Genomic DNA, 16,813 nt, shown 5'->3' with positions numbered 1-16,813 from the left:
ACACTGACGGCGGATCTCTCGTTGCCCACTGCTGTGATCTGCACGTTGCCCAGGTGTAGGATGGCTGCCAGGATCTTAAACACATCCATCTGAAAATCCTCCTTGAAACCTAAAGACAAAAATGTTCCCAAATTAGGAATATTGCATTTCTTCTCTTACTTGGCCGCTAGTAAGCGAACACCTGGGTTCCTTTAAGATACTCTAGGACCACGGCGCTCACTCTTCTCCCCAGGTGGACTTGTGCAAACGCACAGGGTGAACTCTGCAACCCGCTAGGTCCCCCTCAGCCGAGGCTGCTGGAAGTTCCACACAAATTAATATCCTTAACCATTTCGTGTCAGGTGCCTGGGAGCATCGGCTCTCGTTTATCCTGTGATGTACTTGCTTTATCTTTAATATGCATTTTTCTTTTTTGTTCACAAGCCGCCTGAATTATTTTTATGGTGGGTGCTGGATGTATCTCACTTGCCCTAGGGGGCTGACCTGTGTGGACCATGGCATGGGCTGTCATGCCCTTTGGCCTCTGGTTGGGTTTGACCAGTGGGGGCTGTGGGGAGGAGGTCAGAGAGGAGGAGAGAGGGGCTGATCTGCTTGCTTGTCTCTTTTCTGGTAACATCGCCCCAAGCTGACTATGTTGCCGACTGACGTAAGGTCACTGCTCCTGGTCCAGCACTGGCTTTCCCAACCCTTCTTTCTGGCTCCAGTAACACCCCTGAGCCTATAACACTGATGGGAAGGTGCAGCGAACAGCTCTGCTGCTGCACTGGGTCCCCACTGCCCCTTTTGCCCCCGAAGCCCCACCCACACCCTTACAGCTGCTCCCTTCATGAACAAGCCCTCCTCCTTTTCTCCTACTTGGAGTGTGCCCCATGTTTCCCACTGGCACCCTGACTGCTGTGGGCGGAACACAGATTATGAATGCCTGGCATATTTGGTCATCAGGAAGGGATTCGTGCATTTCCCAGAGCTGAAAATAAACCCAACAGGCTACTGGGAAGGACTTTGTGTCTGACTCCCACCAATCACAGTGGAGAACCTGCCAGTGGTGAGCGGGGCTCGGCCAGGTCAGGAGCCTGGTGCCGGGTGGGCGGAAGGGTAAGCGCAGGCGGTGGCAGTGACACTGCAGTGAGTCCAGGGGCTTGGAGATACACTCAGCCGGGTGGGAGGCTCATTCAGGTGGGTGTCCGAGCTCCCTGGTCTGCACCGGGATGGCACCTGGAACGGAGACCCCACCTGCCCCCAGGCCCTCTGGGCACAAAGCAGCGGCCCTAAGGCTGAGCGAGAGCCGCTGGCCCCACCGCTGCCTGAGGACTCCTGGGATATTTCAATAGCAGCGAGGTCCTGTTCTTCAATATTTCAAAACCTAGGCGGCTTCTCTGCTTCAAAGATTACACAAAGTCAAAGTCGCAAAAGACTTCAAACCAAAAATGCACGGATGACTCCAGCTCCAACTGCGTCTAGGCATTCGCCGCCTCGCCACATGGAAGTGAAAGCTCCACTGAAGGACGGGGACCTCTGGCAGAAACAACCTCCCAGGCCGCCACCATGACCAATGACAGGCCAGGGACGAGGAACAGCAACCAAAAGTGACACTCCTCTCAGCATGGTCCATAACTAAGCCTCTTCACCACTCCCTGCCCTCCAGACTCGACAAAAGGGAAGTAAGTCCAAAGCCACGATGGGAAAGAACGCAAGCTCTCAGTGCAGCACTTTCCTCGAGGGAGACACCGTCCCACAAAAGCTCCGCCGGCCTGAGTTAGATTTCAGTGAGAAGCACAATGTCCGGTCCCCTGGGCCCGAGTCCCGGCTGGGTCTGACTGTCCAGGGTGCTCTGTGGGAGCTCTAGCCGGCCAGGCGAGGATCAAAGGACGGGTTCAATGAGTCAGAGGAGAACAAAGGGAGGAGCTTACGATCAACACGCACCACCTCTGCTTCCTCAGGGGGCAACTTTGCAGCTGGCCGGCTGGCGGAGGTGCCTCAGGAGCCGGGTGGGAAGGGGACGTGGTGGGACCCTGAGTCCCTCGGGCACGGTCACCTCTTATGCTTACAACAACTCTATGAAGCAAGTACTCGGATTATTCCCTTTGTATAGACGGGAAACTAAGGCACAGGAGGGCTAGGGCACTTGCCCACAGTCAGCCTGGGTATGTCCTATGTAAACAGACCACTGCGGTGTGTGGACAGACTGTGGAGTTTGTGAAGCCGTCTTAGCTTTACCCGGTGTGAGTAACGTGGAGGTGCCCTGGCGACCCAGGCCAGGCAGAGAGGATGCGCGGGCTCCGAGGCCCGCTTCCTGGGCTGGTGTGAAGCGGCGTGTGAACTGAACGAGATGACCTCACTGCTAACCGGCCCGCCTCTCTCTCCTGTTTCCATCACAGAACACAGGCACGGACAAGTCAACCACAACTAGCAATCACATTTAACGGAGGTGACGTGCCGAGTGCCTGATAAGGCTACGTAAGATTCAAGTTAGGCCACCTGCCCTGGAGGAGGGCTCCGCCGGAGACAGGTAACACTGCGCACAAACAGGAGACAGAGCCGATGGGACAGGCCGTGCAAAGCAGGTGCAGCGTTCACCTGTTAGGAGATAGACTCTCCGACATGATGGCTCCGCTGTGCAGCTCAGGAGCTACAGGCCACACGTGTTATGAGCAGCTGAAACACACCTAGTGAAACAGGAACTCAATTTAGTTTCACTTTAATTAAAGTACTTGTGGCTGGTGGCTACTGTGTTGGACGACGTCAGTTTAGAAACCATGAAGCCAACTCACAGCATGATCTCCTTGGCTGCAGGGTCAAAGGATGATGGCCATCTTGAAGTTACGGGGTCATCTGGTCCCACGCATGAATCCAGTGACTGGACCTCTAGAGTCAATCACATCCCCCTCTGCCTGGCCCTGGGTGATCAGGGGACTTCCGTGTTTGGACACACTGGGTGAAGCTAGACGGCTTCATGAACTCCCTCGGTCTTTCCCATATCGCAAGAAAACTCTCATCTAGGACAAGGGTCAGCCACTGTTTTCTTGGTAGGCTTTGCAGGCAGTGCCGCTGACGTCACCATTACTCACCTGCCACCACAGCGTGAAAACAGCCACAGACCATACTTACACAAATGAGTGTGTCTGGGTCCCCATAAAAACTGTATTTACAAAAATGGGATGCCATCTGCCAACCTTTGGTCTAGGATATTTTTTAGTGATTCATGCAGTGAGGTCATGCTTTCATTAAATGTGTACTGACCTCTGATACAGCATGGCACAGCTCATAAACCACTTTAGACATTATCTCTTCATCTCACAACATCACTCACAGCTACTGTGGTGGCTACTCCCATGGCCCCGGGGCCCCCTCCTAGCATTCGTGCCTGCGTGGCTCCCTCCATGAGTCCTGGTCTGAGCTGGCCTATTAGCATGAGTATTAGCATGTGGCAGTAGTGAGAACACATTACTTCTGAGGATGGTTCATAAAAAGCCCTACAGAGTCCATCTGAGCCTGTTGGAACCGGCTCTGGGAGATGGTAGCCGCACACGTGCAGTCCCTTCATTGTGAGACCAGCAGCTGTGGGGACGTCCACGTGGAGAGACAGACACCGCCCAGCCCCCGTGGCTGCAGCCACCGTGGCTCACAGAGGATCCAGCCCCTGCCACCATCACACGACAGTCCCACGTGAGACGTGCCCAATTGAGCCCAGTCCACCCAGAATCACAAGAGATAATAAACTGTCATTGTAAGCCACGAATAGTTGGGGAACAGCAATAGATAATTGGAACAACTAAATATTGTCATTATGTTTCCAGGTTACAGATGGAAAACTGATGCCCAGAGATAATAATGGACCTGCATGAGATCAAGGACCTGTGTTATGACATATGAAAAACTGGAGCACGCCCTGGCCAGTGTGGCTCAGTTGGTTGGAGCATCATCCCAAGTTCTGGTTGCAAGTTCTGGTCAGGGCACATACCTAGGTTTTGGGTTCAGTTTCAGGTTGGGGCACATACAGAAGGCAAACAACTGGTGTGGATGCTTCTCACATGGATGCTTCTCTCACATGGATGCCTCTCTCTCTCTCTCTCTCTCTCTCTCTCTCTCTCTCTCTCTCTCTCCCTCTCCCCCCGTCACTCTCTCCTTCCCTCCCTCCCTCTCTGCCCCCCCCCCGCTCCTTTCCCCTTTGTCTAAAATCAATAAGCATCTCATTGGGTAAGAATTTTTAAAAAAAGAAAATACATGACAACAGATAATTAAGTACTAAACTGTGAGGTCTAACAGCCAATGCACAGGCAGTCAGAAGAGAACACGGTCTGGGGCTAGCATCTTTGAACAACAGGCACATGGAAAGGAAAGCATGCAGATTCCTTTGTAGTCCTGGCATTCTGCCAGCCACGCCCTGTCACCTGCTGAGCTGGCTCTGGTCTCACACTGATCAGAAGCTCTGGTTGGCAGTTATGTGTGGATGCCTAGACTAATACAACAAGGAAAGAGAATGACTATTGTTATAAAACCATTTGGTTGACAGTCTTTCCAAACATGAGCTCCATGTAGGGAAAGCAGCTGGAGAAAGACTGGGAAGAGTACCTGCTTCACCTGTGCCAACCTCCTAGCAATGCAAGATTTGGTTTCCATATAAAATGAGATGTTTAAACACTCACAGATACAGAGAACAGACTGAACTGATGGTTGCCAGAGGGGAGAGGGGTTGGGGGACTGGCTGAAAAAGGTGAAGGGATTGAGAAGTACAGATTGGAAGTTACAGAGTAGTCACAGGGATGTAAAGTACAGCATAGGGAATATAGTCAATAATATTCTAATAACTATGTATGGTGCCAGGTGGGTACTGGAAATATCAGGAGGACACACTTCATAAAGTATGTGATTATCAAGTAACTATGCCATGCTTTGCAACTAATCCTATATAATAAAACCCTAATATGCAAATTGACCAAACGGCAGAATGACCGGTCGCTATCACACGCACTGACCACCAGGGGGCAGACACTCAACGCAGGAGCTGCCCCCTGGTGGTCAGTGTGCTCCCACATGGGGAGCACCGCTCAGCCAGAAGCCAGGTTCATGGCTGGCAAGTGCAGCGGCGGTGGCGGGAGCCTCTCCTGCTTCTGCGGCAGGCAGACATCCCCCGAGGGGTCCCGGACTGTGAGAGGGCGCAGGCCGGGCTGAGGGACCCCCCTGTCCCAGTGCACAAATATTGTGCACTGGGCCTCTAGTACAAAATAATATTGAATGTAAACTGTAATTGAAAACAAATAAAAAATTTTAAATGAGATGTTTTAAGACCCTGAGTTCAATTCCAGTTCCCTCCATACTTGGCATGTGGCCTTGGGTAAATCATTTACCATCTTGGTGCCTCAGCTTACCTGCTGTAAAATGCAGGAAATACTAGCGCCTACCTCCCAGGGTGGCTGAAAGGTTCAGATGCGTTGATAAGCATGGTAAAGTGCTCAGGGTGACACCTAAGCTCCATATAAGTGCCCACCATTTTATCATCATCAGGAGGTCCATGAAGGCCAGTTGGGGTCAACACTGCACTTCTGAGCTGAGTCAGCTACTCCCTGGTCAGCCCAGAAGTGCTTCCGAGCACCCACAGGGCTACAGCCCAGGCGTCTCCCAGCAACGGCGAGGCAGAGGACCAAGAAGCTGGGGGCTCCATCTTTTCCGGGAAAGACACAGTCCTGATCATTTGGCCTCTACGTTCTGATCGGCTCATTCTAAAGTTAGGATTTATTAGGAATATTCTGCACACATGCATGCTGGGCACCCTGCTTTTAAACTTTCTAAATTTGTTTAGAAGAGGAAATGGCCACACCGTGGACAGGACGCCTCCCTTACCCAGCAGGGTGAAGGTCTTCCGCGTCTCCTCCATGCCAGCGCTGTCACTCACCCCCTCAATAACGGTGCTGCCGCCCATCCTCGTGTAATTGAATTCTTCCGCACTCCCTGAAACCACAAGGTTGTTACATCTGTAGCATAAAAACTTGGACATGCAAGTTTATCAAAAAGGGAAGTTCTTAATTAGCTATAGTAAGCATTCTACACACATTATTCCATTTATTCCCTAGAATTCTACCTACAGACTCAGAAGCTGAGGCTCCGAAGGGAGGTGACTTCCTCAGGGTCCTGCACTGATGGCAGGGCAAGAATTTAAACACAGGCTGCCTCCAAAGCTCATGGGTTTTGATCCCACATCTAACAATTTTATTATGCAGCTTTCTGTGTCAAACTTCTGTGCAAATGTCTGTGTCACAGACATTTTTAGTGAGGTTTATTAAAGGTACGATGAGCCACACACATTTTAGATGTACCCTTTGATGAGTTTTGATATATGTGTACCCTGATAAAACATCACCACAAACAAGATCATGACCTCCTGTGCATCTGATATTTGGAGAGTAGGTAACCCTTCTTCCACATTCGCTATTCACAGTCTGTTTAGCACACAAAGCATGGGTATTATCTTCGTGTGACTTCATTACGACTTCCTAAATGGTGACCTTGAGTCATCAAGGAAGTTCAAATTATGATAAAAGTACTCTATCTTAGAAGGAACAAATATGTCATACACGTTAGAAAAATGACCAAGGAGTTCAGATAAAAAGAAAAGTTTGGAGACTTAGAGCTAAGTTCTAGTTGTCAGGAGGCCTTATCCACGTGGCTCTAGATGGATGACACAATCACCATGACCTTGAAAAGAAGCCTGGAATTGAAGGGCTCCCCTCTCTGTGGGCCCACCCTACCCTCCAGCCCTTATCTATCTCCTTAGAGGCATCCATCCCACACCAAAACCCAAGGATCTTGTACCTTTGGACAGAATATATTTTTGAAGTGATATAAGAAGTGATATAACTTCTTTTGTAAGAAGAAGTTAACCTAGAATTTAAACCCCTATGTAAAAGAGAGACTCTTCCACATACCATCCGTCACGTACCCAATTTAAGATGTTTAAATTCCGACTGCTGTGCAGATGCACAGAGCTGATAGAAAATGTGGTAATTTCGTTCATTTTCTGACTGTAAAAGAAAGAAAAGTCCCCAAATTACACCAAATCTTTATAAATGAAAATGTGAGGTTTCTACCAGAGGGTCTTAGATGGCTGATCTGGATTGACAGTTCTGTTCTGGGGACCCAGGCACCTACCTTGGTTTCTGCTGCATCAGCAATGCTGGCACCCACCCTGCTCCCTCTGCTGGCCCACAGGCCAGCCCTGCCTCTTACAGACGGAGAACTGGAGGCTCTGATGGCCCTCCAAATAATGACCCCAGAGAAAATGTTTTTTATTTTTTAAAAATTTTTGGCTAATTCTCACCCAAGGATATATTTTCCACTGATTTTTAGAGAGAGTAAGAGGGTAAGGAGGGGGTGGGGAGAGAGACAGAGAGAAACATCAATGTGAGAGAGAGACACCTTGATTGCCTCCCGCATGCACCCTGACTGAAGTGGAGGATGGAACCTGCAACCCAGATACATGCCCTTGACTGGGAATCAAACCCAAGACCCTTTGGTGCACAGACCAACACTCGTTACCTAAAGTCTAGTCTCTGGGGGTTGCCCCAGTAGAGGGCCACGCAGGAGGCTGCTGATTGCTGCTATGCTCTCACACTGTTTCTCTTTTCTCCCTTCCTCTCTCTCTAAAAATCAATAAACTACTCTTAAAAAATTAAATAAAGATATATACCCCTAAGTGCATTGCAGCATTATTCACAATAATCAAGATACGGAAACAACCTAAGCGTCCTTCAATGGAAGACTATAAAGAAGATGTAGGGCATATATACAATGGAATACTACTCATAAAAAAGGATAAAATATTGCCATTTGTGACAATATGGATGGATCTTGAGGGTATTATAACTGAAATACTAGTAAGTCTGATGAAAAAAAAGATAAGAACAATATGATTTCAATCCTATGTGGGATATAAAACAAAAGCAACAAATGGCCCTGGCCAGTTTGGCTCAGTACTTACCAGAGAGAAAGGAGGGTGGGGGGAGGATGAAGAGGAAAAAAGGGGTCAAATATATGGTGGCAGAAGAGACTAGACTTCAGGTAATGAGCACACAATATAGTATAAAGATGTTGTATTATAATGTTGTACGCTTGCAATTTATATGATGTTATTAACCAATGTTACCCAAATAAATTCAATGAAAATTTTAAAAACATTTTTTTAAGAACAGAAGAAACCAAACAAACTGTAAATGAAGTGACTATTCATGTCACAGAACAATGCAGGCTGTCTAATGCATATATGAATGGAAACAATACTTAAAAAGTTGGGAAAAGGAAAATTTAACAAATATTTTTATCCTTACTTGAAAGACTACTCTGGATTTCTCCAGCAGGTAAGTTCTCATGTTGGCTCCTATAATTTTATTTCTCTCATCAAAACTGATTTCTGTGTATTTCCCAAACCGACTGCTGTTGTCATTGCGGGTGGTCTTGGCATTTCCAACAGCCTGCAAAGCATAGAACTCCCTTGAAATAACCACATTAAAAAGATCTTTGCATTCACATTATTGGAGCAGTGTTAGTAAAATCCAATCCTGTATGCGGGGGGCGGGGGGGAGGGTATTAGCAGAGGGAGGTTGGGGAATGGGAAAGCAGCTCTCCTCAATCTCTGGGAGACGCTGAGCAGAACAGAAAGAGCGCAGGCTCTGATATTTCAGGTCCCTAGGTTCCTTTTCACTATCTGTGTGATACTAGAAATGTTACTTCGTCTCTCTCTGTAATATGGGGAAATAAGCACCCTACAGAATTGGGAGGAAAATGAGATAATACAAAGTGCCTCACCTTATCCATGCCCCGCATAGTATAAATGCTCAATTAAAAGTCCACATCCTTCATTCAACCTTTATTTCTATCCTTAGCCCTTACCACTTCCCTTAACCGAAAAAACTGCCTTCTCCCCCTGCACCCCACCCCGCCCACACACAGACACACTCTGTGCATGATTTCAGCTTTTTTACTTCCATCCTTGAATTCCGTCTCTTCTGCCTGTCTCCCTTCCTGAGCACCTTTGTCTGGAAGTGCCCTTCTGATGCACATGTACTTGTGCTTCCTGCCCGGTCACCACACTCCATTACGACGTGTATTTACCGAGCCCCTGCTATGGGCCACGTGCTCGGGAGGCAAAGGTGAACCCAACAGACCTGGTCCTGCCTTCATGGAGCTTATAGGCTGGTGGGCAAGGCCAACTCTGAACAAATAACCATAAAACCACCCACGGGGCACTTAACTGGGCAGGGCTTCTGGACTCTTCTGTTGCTACCTTGGACTGTGACTTATGTTTCTATTTAACTTGAAAATATGCTTATGTTAGAGGAGCCTTAAAACTTGGGGACTGGGTCTTATTCTTTTTCATTACATCCCATATTAGCTGGCACAGTGGCTTAAACAAAATAGGTGGTCTGATACATAAATATTAATTGAGGAGGAAGTAGAGAGGAGAGGTCTAGAAATCTAATGTTCTAATTACTTGCTCCACTTCCAAATAAACCCAAATCAATCCTCTTCCCATTTTGCGAGGCAGCCAGAGCCAGCCTTTGGGTCCGGCCCTGAGCCTTTCAGATGCCCCTTCTTCTGAGAGGGTAGTGTCCTCACACCTAGCTGCTATCACCTCTGGTCTTGCGCACACGTGATCATCAATATTATGCTGATGAATCCGCTGCAGGGAAGAGGAAGAACCTTGCTACATGGCATTTGCTGATTTTTAAGGTGTGGATACTCCCACCATGATTGATTTCAAACTCCCATGGGTTCAACAATAGCTCACAATACAATGCCTGCACATTTAACACTCAGTTCGGGACAGTTGGTGCCCGCTGGCTGCAGAACTGCTGGTCTCTGTGCACTGGTGTCTGTGGTTGAGGACATTTCCCCGGGATGTAAATGTAAACAGGGGGCTCCTGAAATCTGCTGGTAGAATTTCTAGCCCAGCAGACAGACGGGGGAGCCTCAGAGGCAGCAATCTCTGCCCCATCTCCTTCAGCTCCCACTGAGAACAGAGATCCAGGCTGTTTCTCACCCTCACTTCTTTGATCTTTATTATTATTACTAGAGGTCCAGTGCATGGAATTCGTGCACGGTGTGGTGGGGAGGGGTCCTCTCAGCCCAACCTGCACCCTCTCTAATCCGAGACCCCTCAAGGGATGTCCGACTGCCGGTTTAGGCCCAATCCCAGGGATCAGGCCTAAACCGGCAGTCAGACATCCCTCTCATAATCCAGGACCGCTGGCTCCTAACTGCTCACCTGCCTGCCTGCCTGATCGCCCCTAACTGCCCCCCCCACACACACCAGCATGGTTGCCCCTTACTGCCCCCCCTTGCTGGCCTGGTCACCCCCGTCAGCCCCCCTCTGCCAGCCTGGTCGCCCCCAACTGTCCCCCATGCCAGGCTAGTTGTCCCTCACTAACCCCCCTGCCAGCCTGGTTGCCCCACACAGCCTGCTGCTCAGTCATTTGGTTGTCCCTCACTAACCCCCCTGCTGGCCTTGTTGCCCCACTCAGCCTGTTTGGTCATCTGTTCAGTTGTTTCGGTTGTGACGGCCCCTGGCTCTTTATATATATAGATTATTATTATCTTTATTGTTGAAAGTATTATAGGTGTCCCCTTTTTGCTCCCCCCCCCCCCATTGACCTCTGCTAGACTGCACCTGGACCCCCAACCCCACCCCACCCCCAGGCCTTTACCACATTAGTGCCTGTATCCATTGGGTTATGCATTTATGCATATAAATTCTTTGGTTAATCTCTTCCCACCCACCCTCACCTTCCCTCTGAGGTTGGACAGAGACACAGAAGCATGGAACTTTGGTTAGTCAGGTCTTTCAAGGGAGGGAACTATGGTTAGTCAGACAACACACACACAGGCCAGCCCACCTCTCCATCACCACATGCCATTGCCTCCCAGCCTGCCCCCACCCACCCGGGCACACACCTCGGTTATGGGGTTAGACGCCAGCACCTTGTCCTCCACGTGGGCATTACTGTTCGACTTGCTGACGGTGGCAAAGTACCTCATGGCATAGCGAGCAGACACCGTCTTCCCAGCACCCGACTCCCCGCTCACAATTATTGACTGATTTTTATTGTTTCTAAAGCAAACAAATGAAAGGATTTTAACATGTACATTCCTTCTTATTAAAAGAGCAGTATCTAGTCACTAAGAAAAATGCAGACAAGCTGGAAGGGAAACTTGCATCACTCCAAAGCAGTGCTTTTCAGCCCGGGTGCTGGCGACAGGCACAATGGTTTTCCCACAGAATTTGTAAAACATGCACTACCTGACTGTGAGTCAGGGCACTGACCTCTTCTCCCTTAGGTTGTCAAATAAGAAAATGACAACAGCCAACACAACAATGCTGTCCAGTGTGAATGAATCAAAATTCTACCCACTTTGTCAGATCAGCAAAATTAATTTTTTTTGGTGTGCCTCAGAATTTTAGTAAGTAGTTTATGTGCTGTGAGATGAAACAGGTTGAAAATCGCTGTTCTCACGTACCTGTTTTCAGCATTCCAGAGAATTTCCTCCCAGTCTTTTTTCCTATGTGACCATGCTGAAGACACAATTTTGTGTTCTATGTCTCCTGTGTTGAGGGTCCCCAAGACCAATCCCAGGCTCAGTGGTCCGCTAGGAGGACCCACAGGACTCAGCATGGAGTCGTAGGCACGTAGACACGGCTAAGATTTATTACACCGAAAGGATACAAAAAAGACTCAGCAAAGGGCAGAGACACATGGGGCCACCTCCAGAGGAAGCCAGGCGTCAACTTCCAGGAGTCCTCTCCCAGTCAGTCCCACAGGACACACTTAACTCTTCCAGCCGTGCACTGTGACAACACGCGCAAATGCTGTCTACCCGGGAAGCGCATCAGACCCAGTGCCCAGAGTTCCCATTGGGGCTGGTCACACAGGCATCCCCTAACGGGTACCAACAGTCCAGGTGCCCAGAGGAAAGCAGATGTTCAGCATGAACCAGGGAAGTAAGCGTCAGTACAGCGAGCCACTCATCGATTAGGAAATGGGGAGAACCTTCCTGAAAGCCAGGTCCCCAGAGGCCAGCCACGGGACATGTTGGCAAACAGGCCTCTCGTGAGAGCAGTCTCAAGCCTATGTCAACCCCTTTCTGCATACCCCCACTTAAATATAAGACATTTTAAAGACATTATTTGGAGAGCAGTTATTCAAAATATGCTTGGGAACATATTTAGATGCTCTGCAAGCCAAAATGCTGTGCTGCATAACTCAGAGAGCTTAAAAAATGCATTGAACTTCTCATATCATGAGATTATGGTGGGAGAACTTTATTATAATGCCATTTTATGTATCCGGCACGGCTGATGTGTCAGGGGCTCTGTGAATACTTTACAGGGATTCTCATTCAAGCCTCACAAAAATCCTATGCCGCTTATACCCATTTTACAGATAAGTAAAACAGTGACTCAGAGAGAGTGAGAGACTTGACCCAGGGCTCAGAGCACACAGCTTCCCTTGTGAATGCTTGAGAGGAAAAGAGAGAGAGAGAGAGAGGGGGAGAGAGAGAGAGGGAGAGAGAGAGAGAGAGAGAGAGTGAGAGAGGGAGAGAGAGAGGGAGAGGGAGAGGGAGAGGGAGAGGGAGAGGGAGAGGGAGAGGGAGAGGGAGAGGGAGAGGGAGAGGGAGAGGGAGAGGGATGTGACGGCCAGTAAGGGAGAGGGAGAGGGAGAGGGGGAAGGGGAGGGGGGGGAGGGGGAGAGGGAGAGGGAGAGAGAGAGAGAGAGGGAGAGAGAGAGAGAGAGGGAGAGGGAGAGAGAGAGAGAGAGGGAGAGAGAGAGAGAGAGAGCGAGCTCCTGGTTCAAAGGAGGAAGCTAAGACTCCGAGGTGGGTGACACCCCCAGTGTTCCGTGGCCGGCCGGGTACGATGGGGCTGGGGTTATTAATGCCAGGCTCTCCCGATCCCAGTCTAGCCTCAGCAAGTCCCACAGGAGCCTGTCTTATGTTTGTTCTGCTACTACAGTCAGACAGACAGACCTGTGGAAACCTGGCTTTTCAAGCTTGAAGCTGGCTCAGCCCTGCAGCTCCAAGCAGCGCATACTGCTGGCACCCAGGAGCAGCCCTGGCCCCTCGGGCCCTGAGCCAGGGACACTAATCAAGCGGATGTCCTGGACCTGCAGGGAGCCAGGGAAAATCCCAGAATGCACTGTGACAACACGGGTGTGTTAGGGTTGGGAGAAAACTTGCTGTGGCAGAAACCAAGGTATTTGGTTATTAACTGGCAATTCTCTACCCAACATTCACTCTCCCGTTTCTTCCTAGGGACTATGCCCCAATTTTTAGTGGGCACAGTGCTGCCCATATGAAAAACTGCATATCCCAGGCTCCCTTGTGGCTAGGCATGGCCATGTGGGTGGGGCCTGGTCAATGAGCTGTGATCAGAAGTGCTCTGTGGGGTTTCTGGAAAGTCTCCTTCACCTGGAGGGGGCACAACCTTCCCTGGGACTCTGTCACCTAGCATGTGCAGGAAATGGCTAAGTATCAGCTTGGATCCAGCTGGTGTGGCTCAGTGGTTGAGCACCAACCCATGAACCAAGAGGTCACCGATTTGATTCCTGGTCAGGGTACATGCCTGGGTTGCAGGCTCGACCCCCAGAGGCAGCTGATCAATGTTTCTCATTAATGTTTCTACCTCTCTATCCCTCTCCCTTACTCTCTCTCTCTCTCTCTAAAATCAATAAAAAACATTTTTAAAATTTATTTTAAAAGTATCAGCTTGGCCCTAGCTGGCTTGGCTCAGTGGATAGAGTGTCAGCCTGTGGACTGAAGGATTGCGGGTTTGATTCAGTCAAGGGCATATGCATGGGTTGCGGGCTCGATCCCCAGTAGGGGGTGTGCAGGAGGCAGCCAATCAATGATTTTCTCTCACCACTGATGTTTCTATCTCTCTCTCCCTCTCCCTTCCTCTCTGAAATCAATAAAAATATACTAAAAAAATAAAAGTATCAGCTTGGCCCCGATGACGAGTGCCACCCAGGGGTGAGGACTGCGAGGCACCAGGGCCCTGGTGATTGGTAGAGGTCCTGTGTTAGCCCTGACTGCCCAGCAGACTCCTCTGCAGGAGAGAACCACACGCGTCTACCTTGTTTAAGCCGCCATTATCTTTTCCTGATGACAAGCAGTGGAGCTTGGAATGGGTGCATCCAGCTCACAGGTGAGGACCCTGGCGCTGAGGGGGACCAGGCACTGGGCCCAAGGTTACATGGTAAATAATGAGCAGGCCCAGGTCCCTCACTTCAGGTTTTCATCTGTGAAATGAGGGCAACGATGGTAGCTCAGCTGACTGGAGTGTTGGAAAACTCAAAGATTACTGTGAAAGTTGTTTTGCAAACTGTGAAAGGATCTACAAAGATAAGGTGGTGTTTTATTCTTCATGCATTACAGATGAGGACATTGAAGCCAAAAGAGCCTGGTTATGGGAAAAAGAAATTACATATGGAGTAAAAATATCTGAGTGCCAATCCCAGCCTCGTACGTGCGGTGGCTCTGGATTCTGTTTACTGCCCAGGCACCTCCGTCACGGCCATCCTGAGGGCGCAAGGCTGATGTACAGGCATGTGTGCGTGGTCATGGGTCCAGAGGAGGCTTTTAATAAATGTTTGCCAGCAAAGCAAGAACTCCACAAGGCCACACAAAAAACAAGTGGCAAGCCCTGACCGGTTTGGCTCAGTGGATAGAGCGTCGGCCTTTGGACTGAGGGGTCCCGGGTTCGATTCCGGTCAAGGGCATGTACCTTGGTTGCGGGCACATCCCCAGTAGGGGCTGTGCAAGAGGCAGCTGATCGATGTTTCTAACTCTCTATCCCTCTCCCTTCCTCTCTGTAAAAAATCAATAAAATATATTTAAAAAAAACAAAAAAAAACAAGTGGCAAAATGAGGATAAAACCCAAATCTACACTGAAACCTGTGTTCATCTACCATTGGGCTCTGCTGCCCTGGTGGGTCAGAAAGCTTCAACATCTCACAGTGGGGAATACGTCAGTATTCCTCCAATCCAACACACTGCAAGAAAGGCACCTGCTAGTCCCGGATTTGTAGGAACAACTTTTGATCACCCAGAAGGAACCAAACCCAGGAAACTCGGTTAAACAGGCCAGGTACACGCCGAGAGTCATTTGCTACTTGGTACAGGTAGTCTGCTCTACCGGGGCCCCTCCGGTCTGATGGTCACATCTAATGAGAACAAGCCTGATGTCTCCCCTCCCCGGCGAGGACCCAGCAAATGCAGGAGCATTAGGAGAGCAAGAGCAAGCCCGCCCCGCAGGAGGCTACCTGGCCATCTGCTTGTACGCCTCTTCTGCCACCGCAAATATGTGCGGGTCCATGTCGCCCATGTTCTGCCCGCTGTAGGCATGGATGATGGCATCTCCGTAGATGGGCAACTGCTTGTAAGGATTCATGGCCACCAATATGATTCCTGAGAAAAGACGTTAGACACAGTGATGGGGTTCTCACCGTCACCCCAGCTCTGCCACTTACAAAACCTTCTGTGTGACTCTGGGCAGGTCACTCAGCGCTCTGAATCAGTTCCCTGCCGATGCCACCCCCATGTCTGGGCTACTCCAAGAGGGACCGGTGAGGTGACAGATGAGACTACCCTAATACTGAGCGGCTTTGGCAATTCTCAATGGAAATATGATGATTATGTCATTGCCCCAAATAAGTAATAAATTTATCAACTCCATTGGGAAACTCAAACACAAGCTTCATCCACATATAGTTTTCTTGGTAGTCCAACCTCAGCTCTTGTTGAAAATTCTCTCCACCCAGACACTTGTTTTTATAACAGACTCTCTAAGATCCAATGCCTGTACCGTTTAGGTGGAAATGCGGGCACATGTGTCGGTGTGACTACACATCTTGACCGAAGTCAGCAATTCCAATATAAACGTAATATGGAATGTATCCTCAGGGTGCTCTGGGCAGCACACACTGTGTCTGCGCGATCCTGCTCCCGGGAGCCGCTCCTTACCGCTGTAGGTGTAAATGAGCTTGGATTCCGCGAAGCGGATCCTGAGGTTGTGGAGCACCGCGGGCTCGTGGAGGTAGCTGAGGGCCGTGAGGTCATTCTCCCCCACGAGGATGTCAGGGTTCCGGAGCGGAGGCAGAGATCCCGGATCAACGGAATAATCCAGCTCCTGTGCACAAAGACCAACGTCAAGCTCTGGAAGTGAAAGATTTGGGGTGTTTCTGCTGGACCGCCATCTCTGTTCTACCTCCCTCCCTTCAGACTGACCCTCGACACTCTAAAACCAAACTTATGTAGAGCAATGAGAAACTTATCTTCATGGCTGGCTTTGAAAAGTGGGAGCCAGGGGCTGTGTGTCCTAGGACAAGTCATTCACCTTCTCTGGGCCTCTCTTCGCTCATCTGCGAAAAGACTGGCTGGACCAGATCAGGTGCCTCACCCCCAGTCCTACCACAGGGCCCTACTCGTATGTGGTTTAGGTACTGGGTGCCATGGAAGTCTTTATTTGAAAACTGAATCCTGCTGCTAAAGATGACATGGTCACCTAAGGTCCCTTGCAGCTCTCAGGCTGCCGAATCTCTGCTGGAAGCTGACACGCTTCGGGATGAGAAGTGTCTGAAGGGGCCCGTGCAGGTGGTGGTCTCTCTGAGCGAGGCTCCCCTGCAGGGCTGCCTGTGCTTACCAACCTCAGCCCTGGGCTGGGGAACCCCAGGCTGGCCTCTGCCGATTGCACCTTGTGTTCCGGAGGCCGCTGCCTGAGCAGAGTGAAGGCCAGGTTAGCCTGCCTGGCGGTGTCCACACCTCAGA

The 16,813-nt window shown here is 49.8% G+C and overlaps 1 protein-coding gene across 1 annotated transcript in view; it reads right to left on the bottom strand.

The window, feature by feature from the left end:
- MYO5C (myosin VC) overlaps positions 1-16,813 on the bottom strand; it is a 94,057-nt gene that overhangs the window by 60,671 nt on the left and 16,573 nt on the right. Inside the window, exons 5-11 of the mRNA XM_054715632.1 lie at positions 16,010-16,175; positions 15,310-15,454; positions 10,945-11,101; positions 8,322-8,465; positions 6,938-7,019; positions 5,842-5,949; positions 3-109 (exon numbers count right to left, since the gene is read on the bottom strand). Of these exons, the coding sequence (XP_054571607.1) occupies positions 3-109; positions 5,842-5,949; positions 6,938-7,019; positions 8,322-8,465; positions 10,945-11,101; positions 15,310-15,454; positions 16,010-16,175 (909 nt within the window). The remainder of the gene's footprint in view (positions 1-2; positions 110-5,841; positions 5,950-6,937; positions 7,020-8,321; positions 8,466-10,944; positions 11,102-15,309; positions 15,455-16,009; positions 16,176-16,813) is intronic.

This window comes from Eptesicus fuscus, chromosome 5 (genome assembly GCF_027574615.1).
Source record: "Eptesicus fuscus isolate TK198812 chromosome 5, DD_ASM_mEF_20220401, whole genome shotgun sequence".
NCBI lineage: Eukaryota > Metazoa > Chordata > Mammalia > Chiroptera > Vespertilionidae > Eptesicus > Eptesicus fuscus.
The sequence above is the reverse complement of the archived record's forward strand: the minus strand, read 5'-3'. Positions and strand labels throughout refer to the sequence as shown.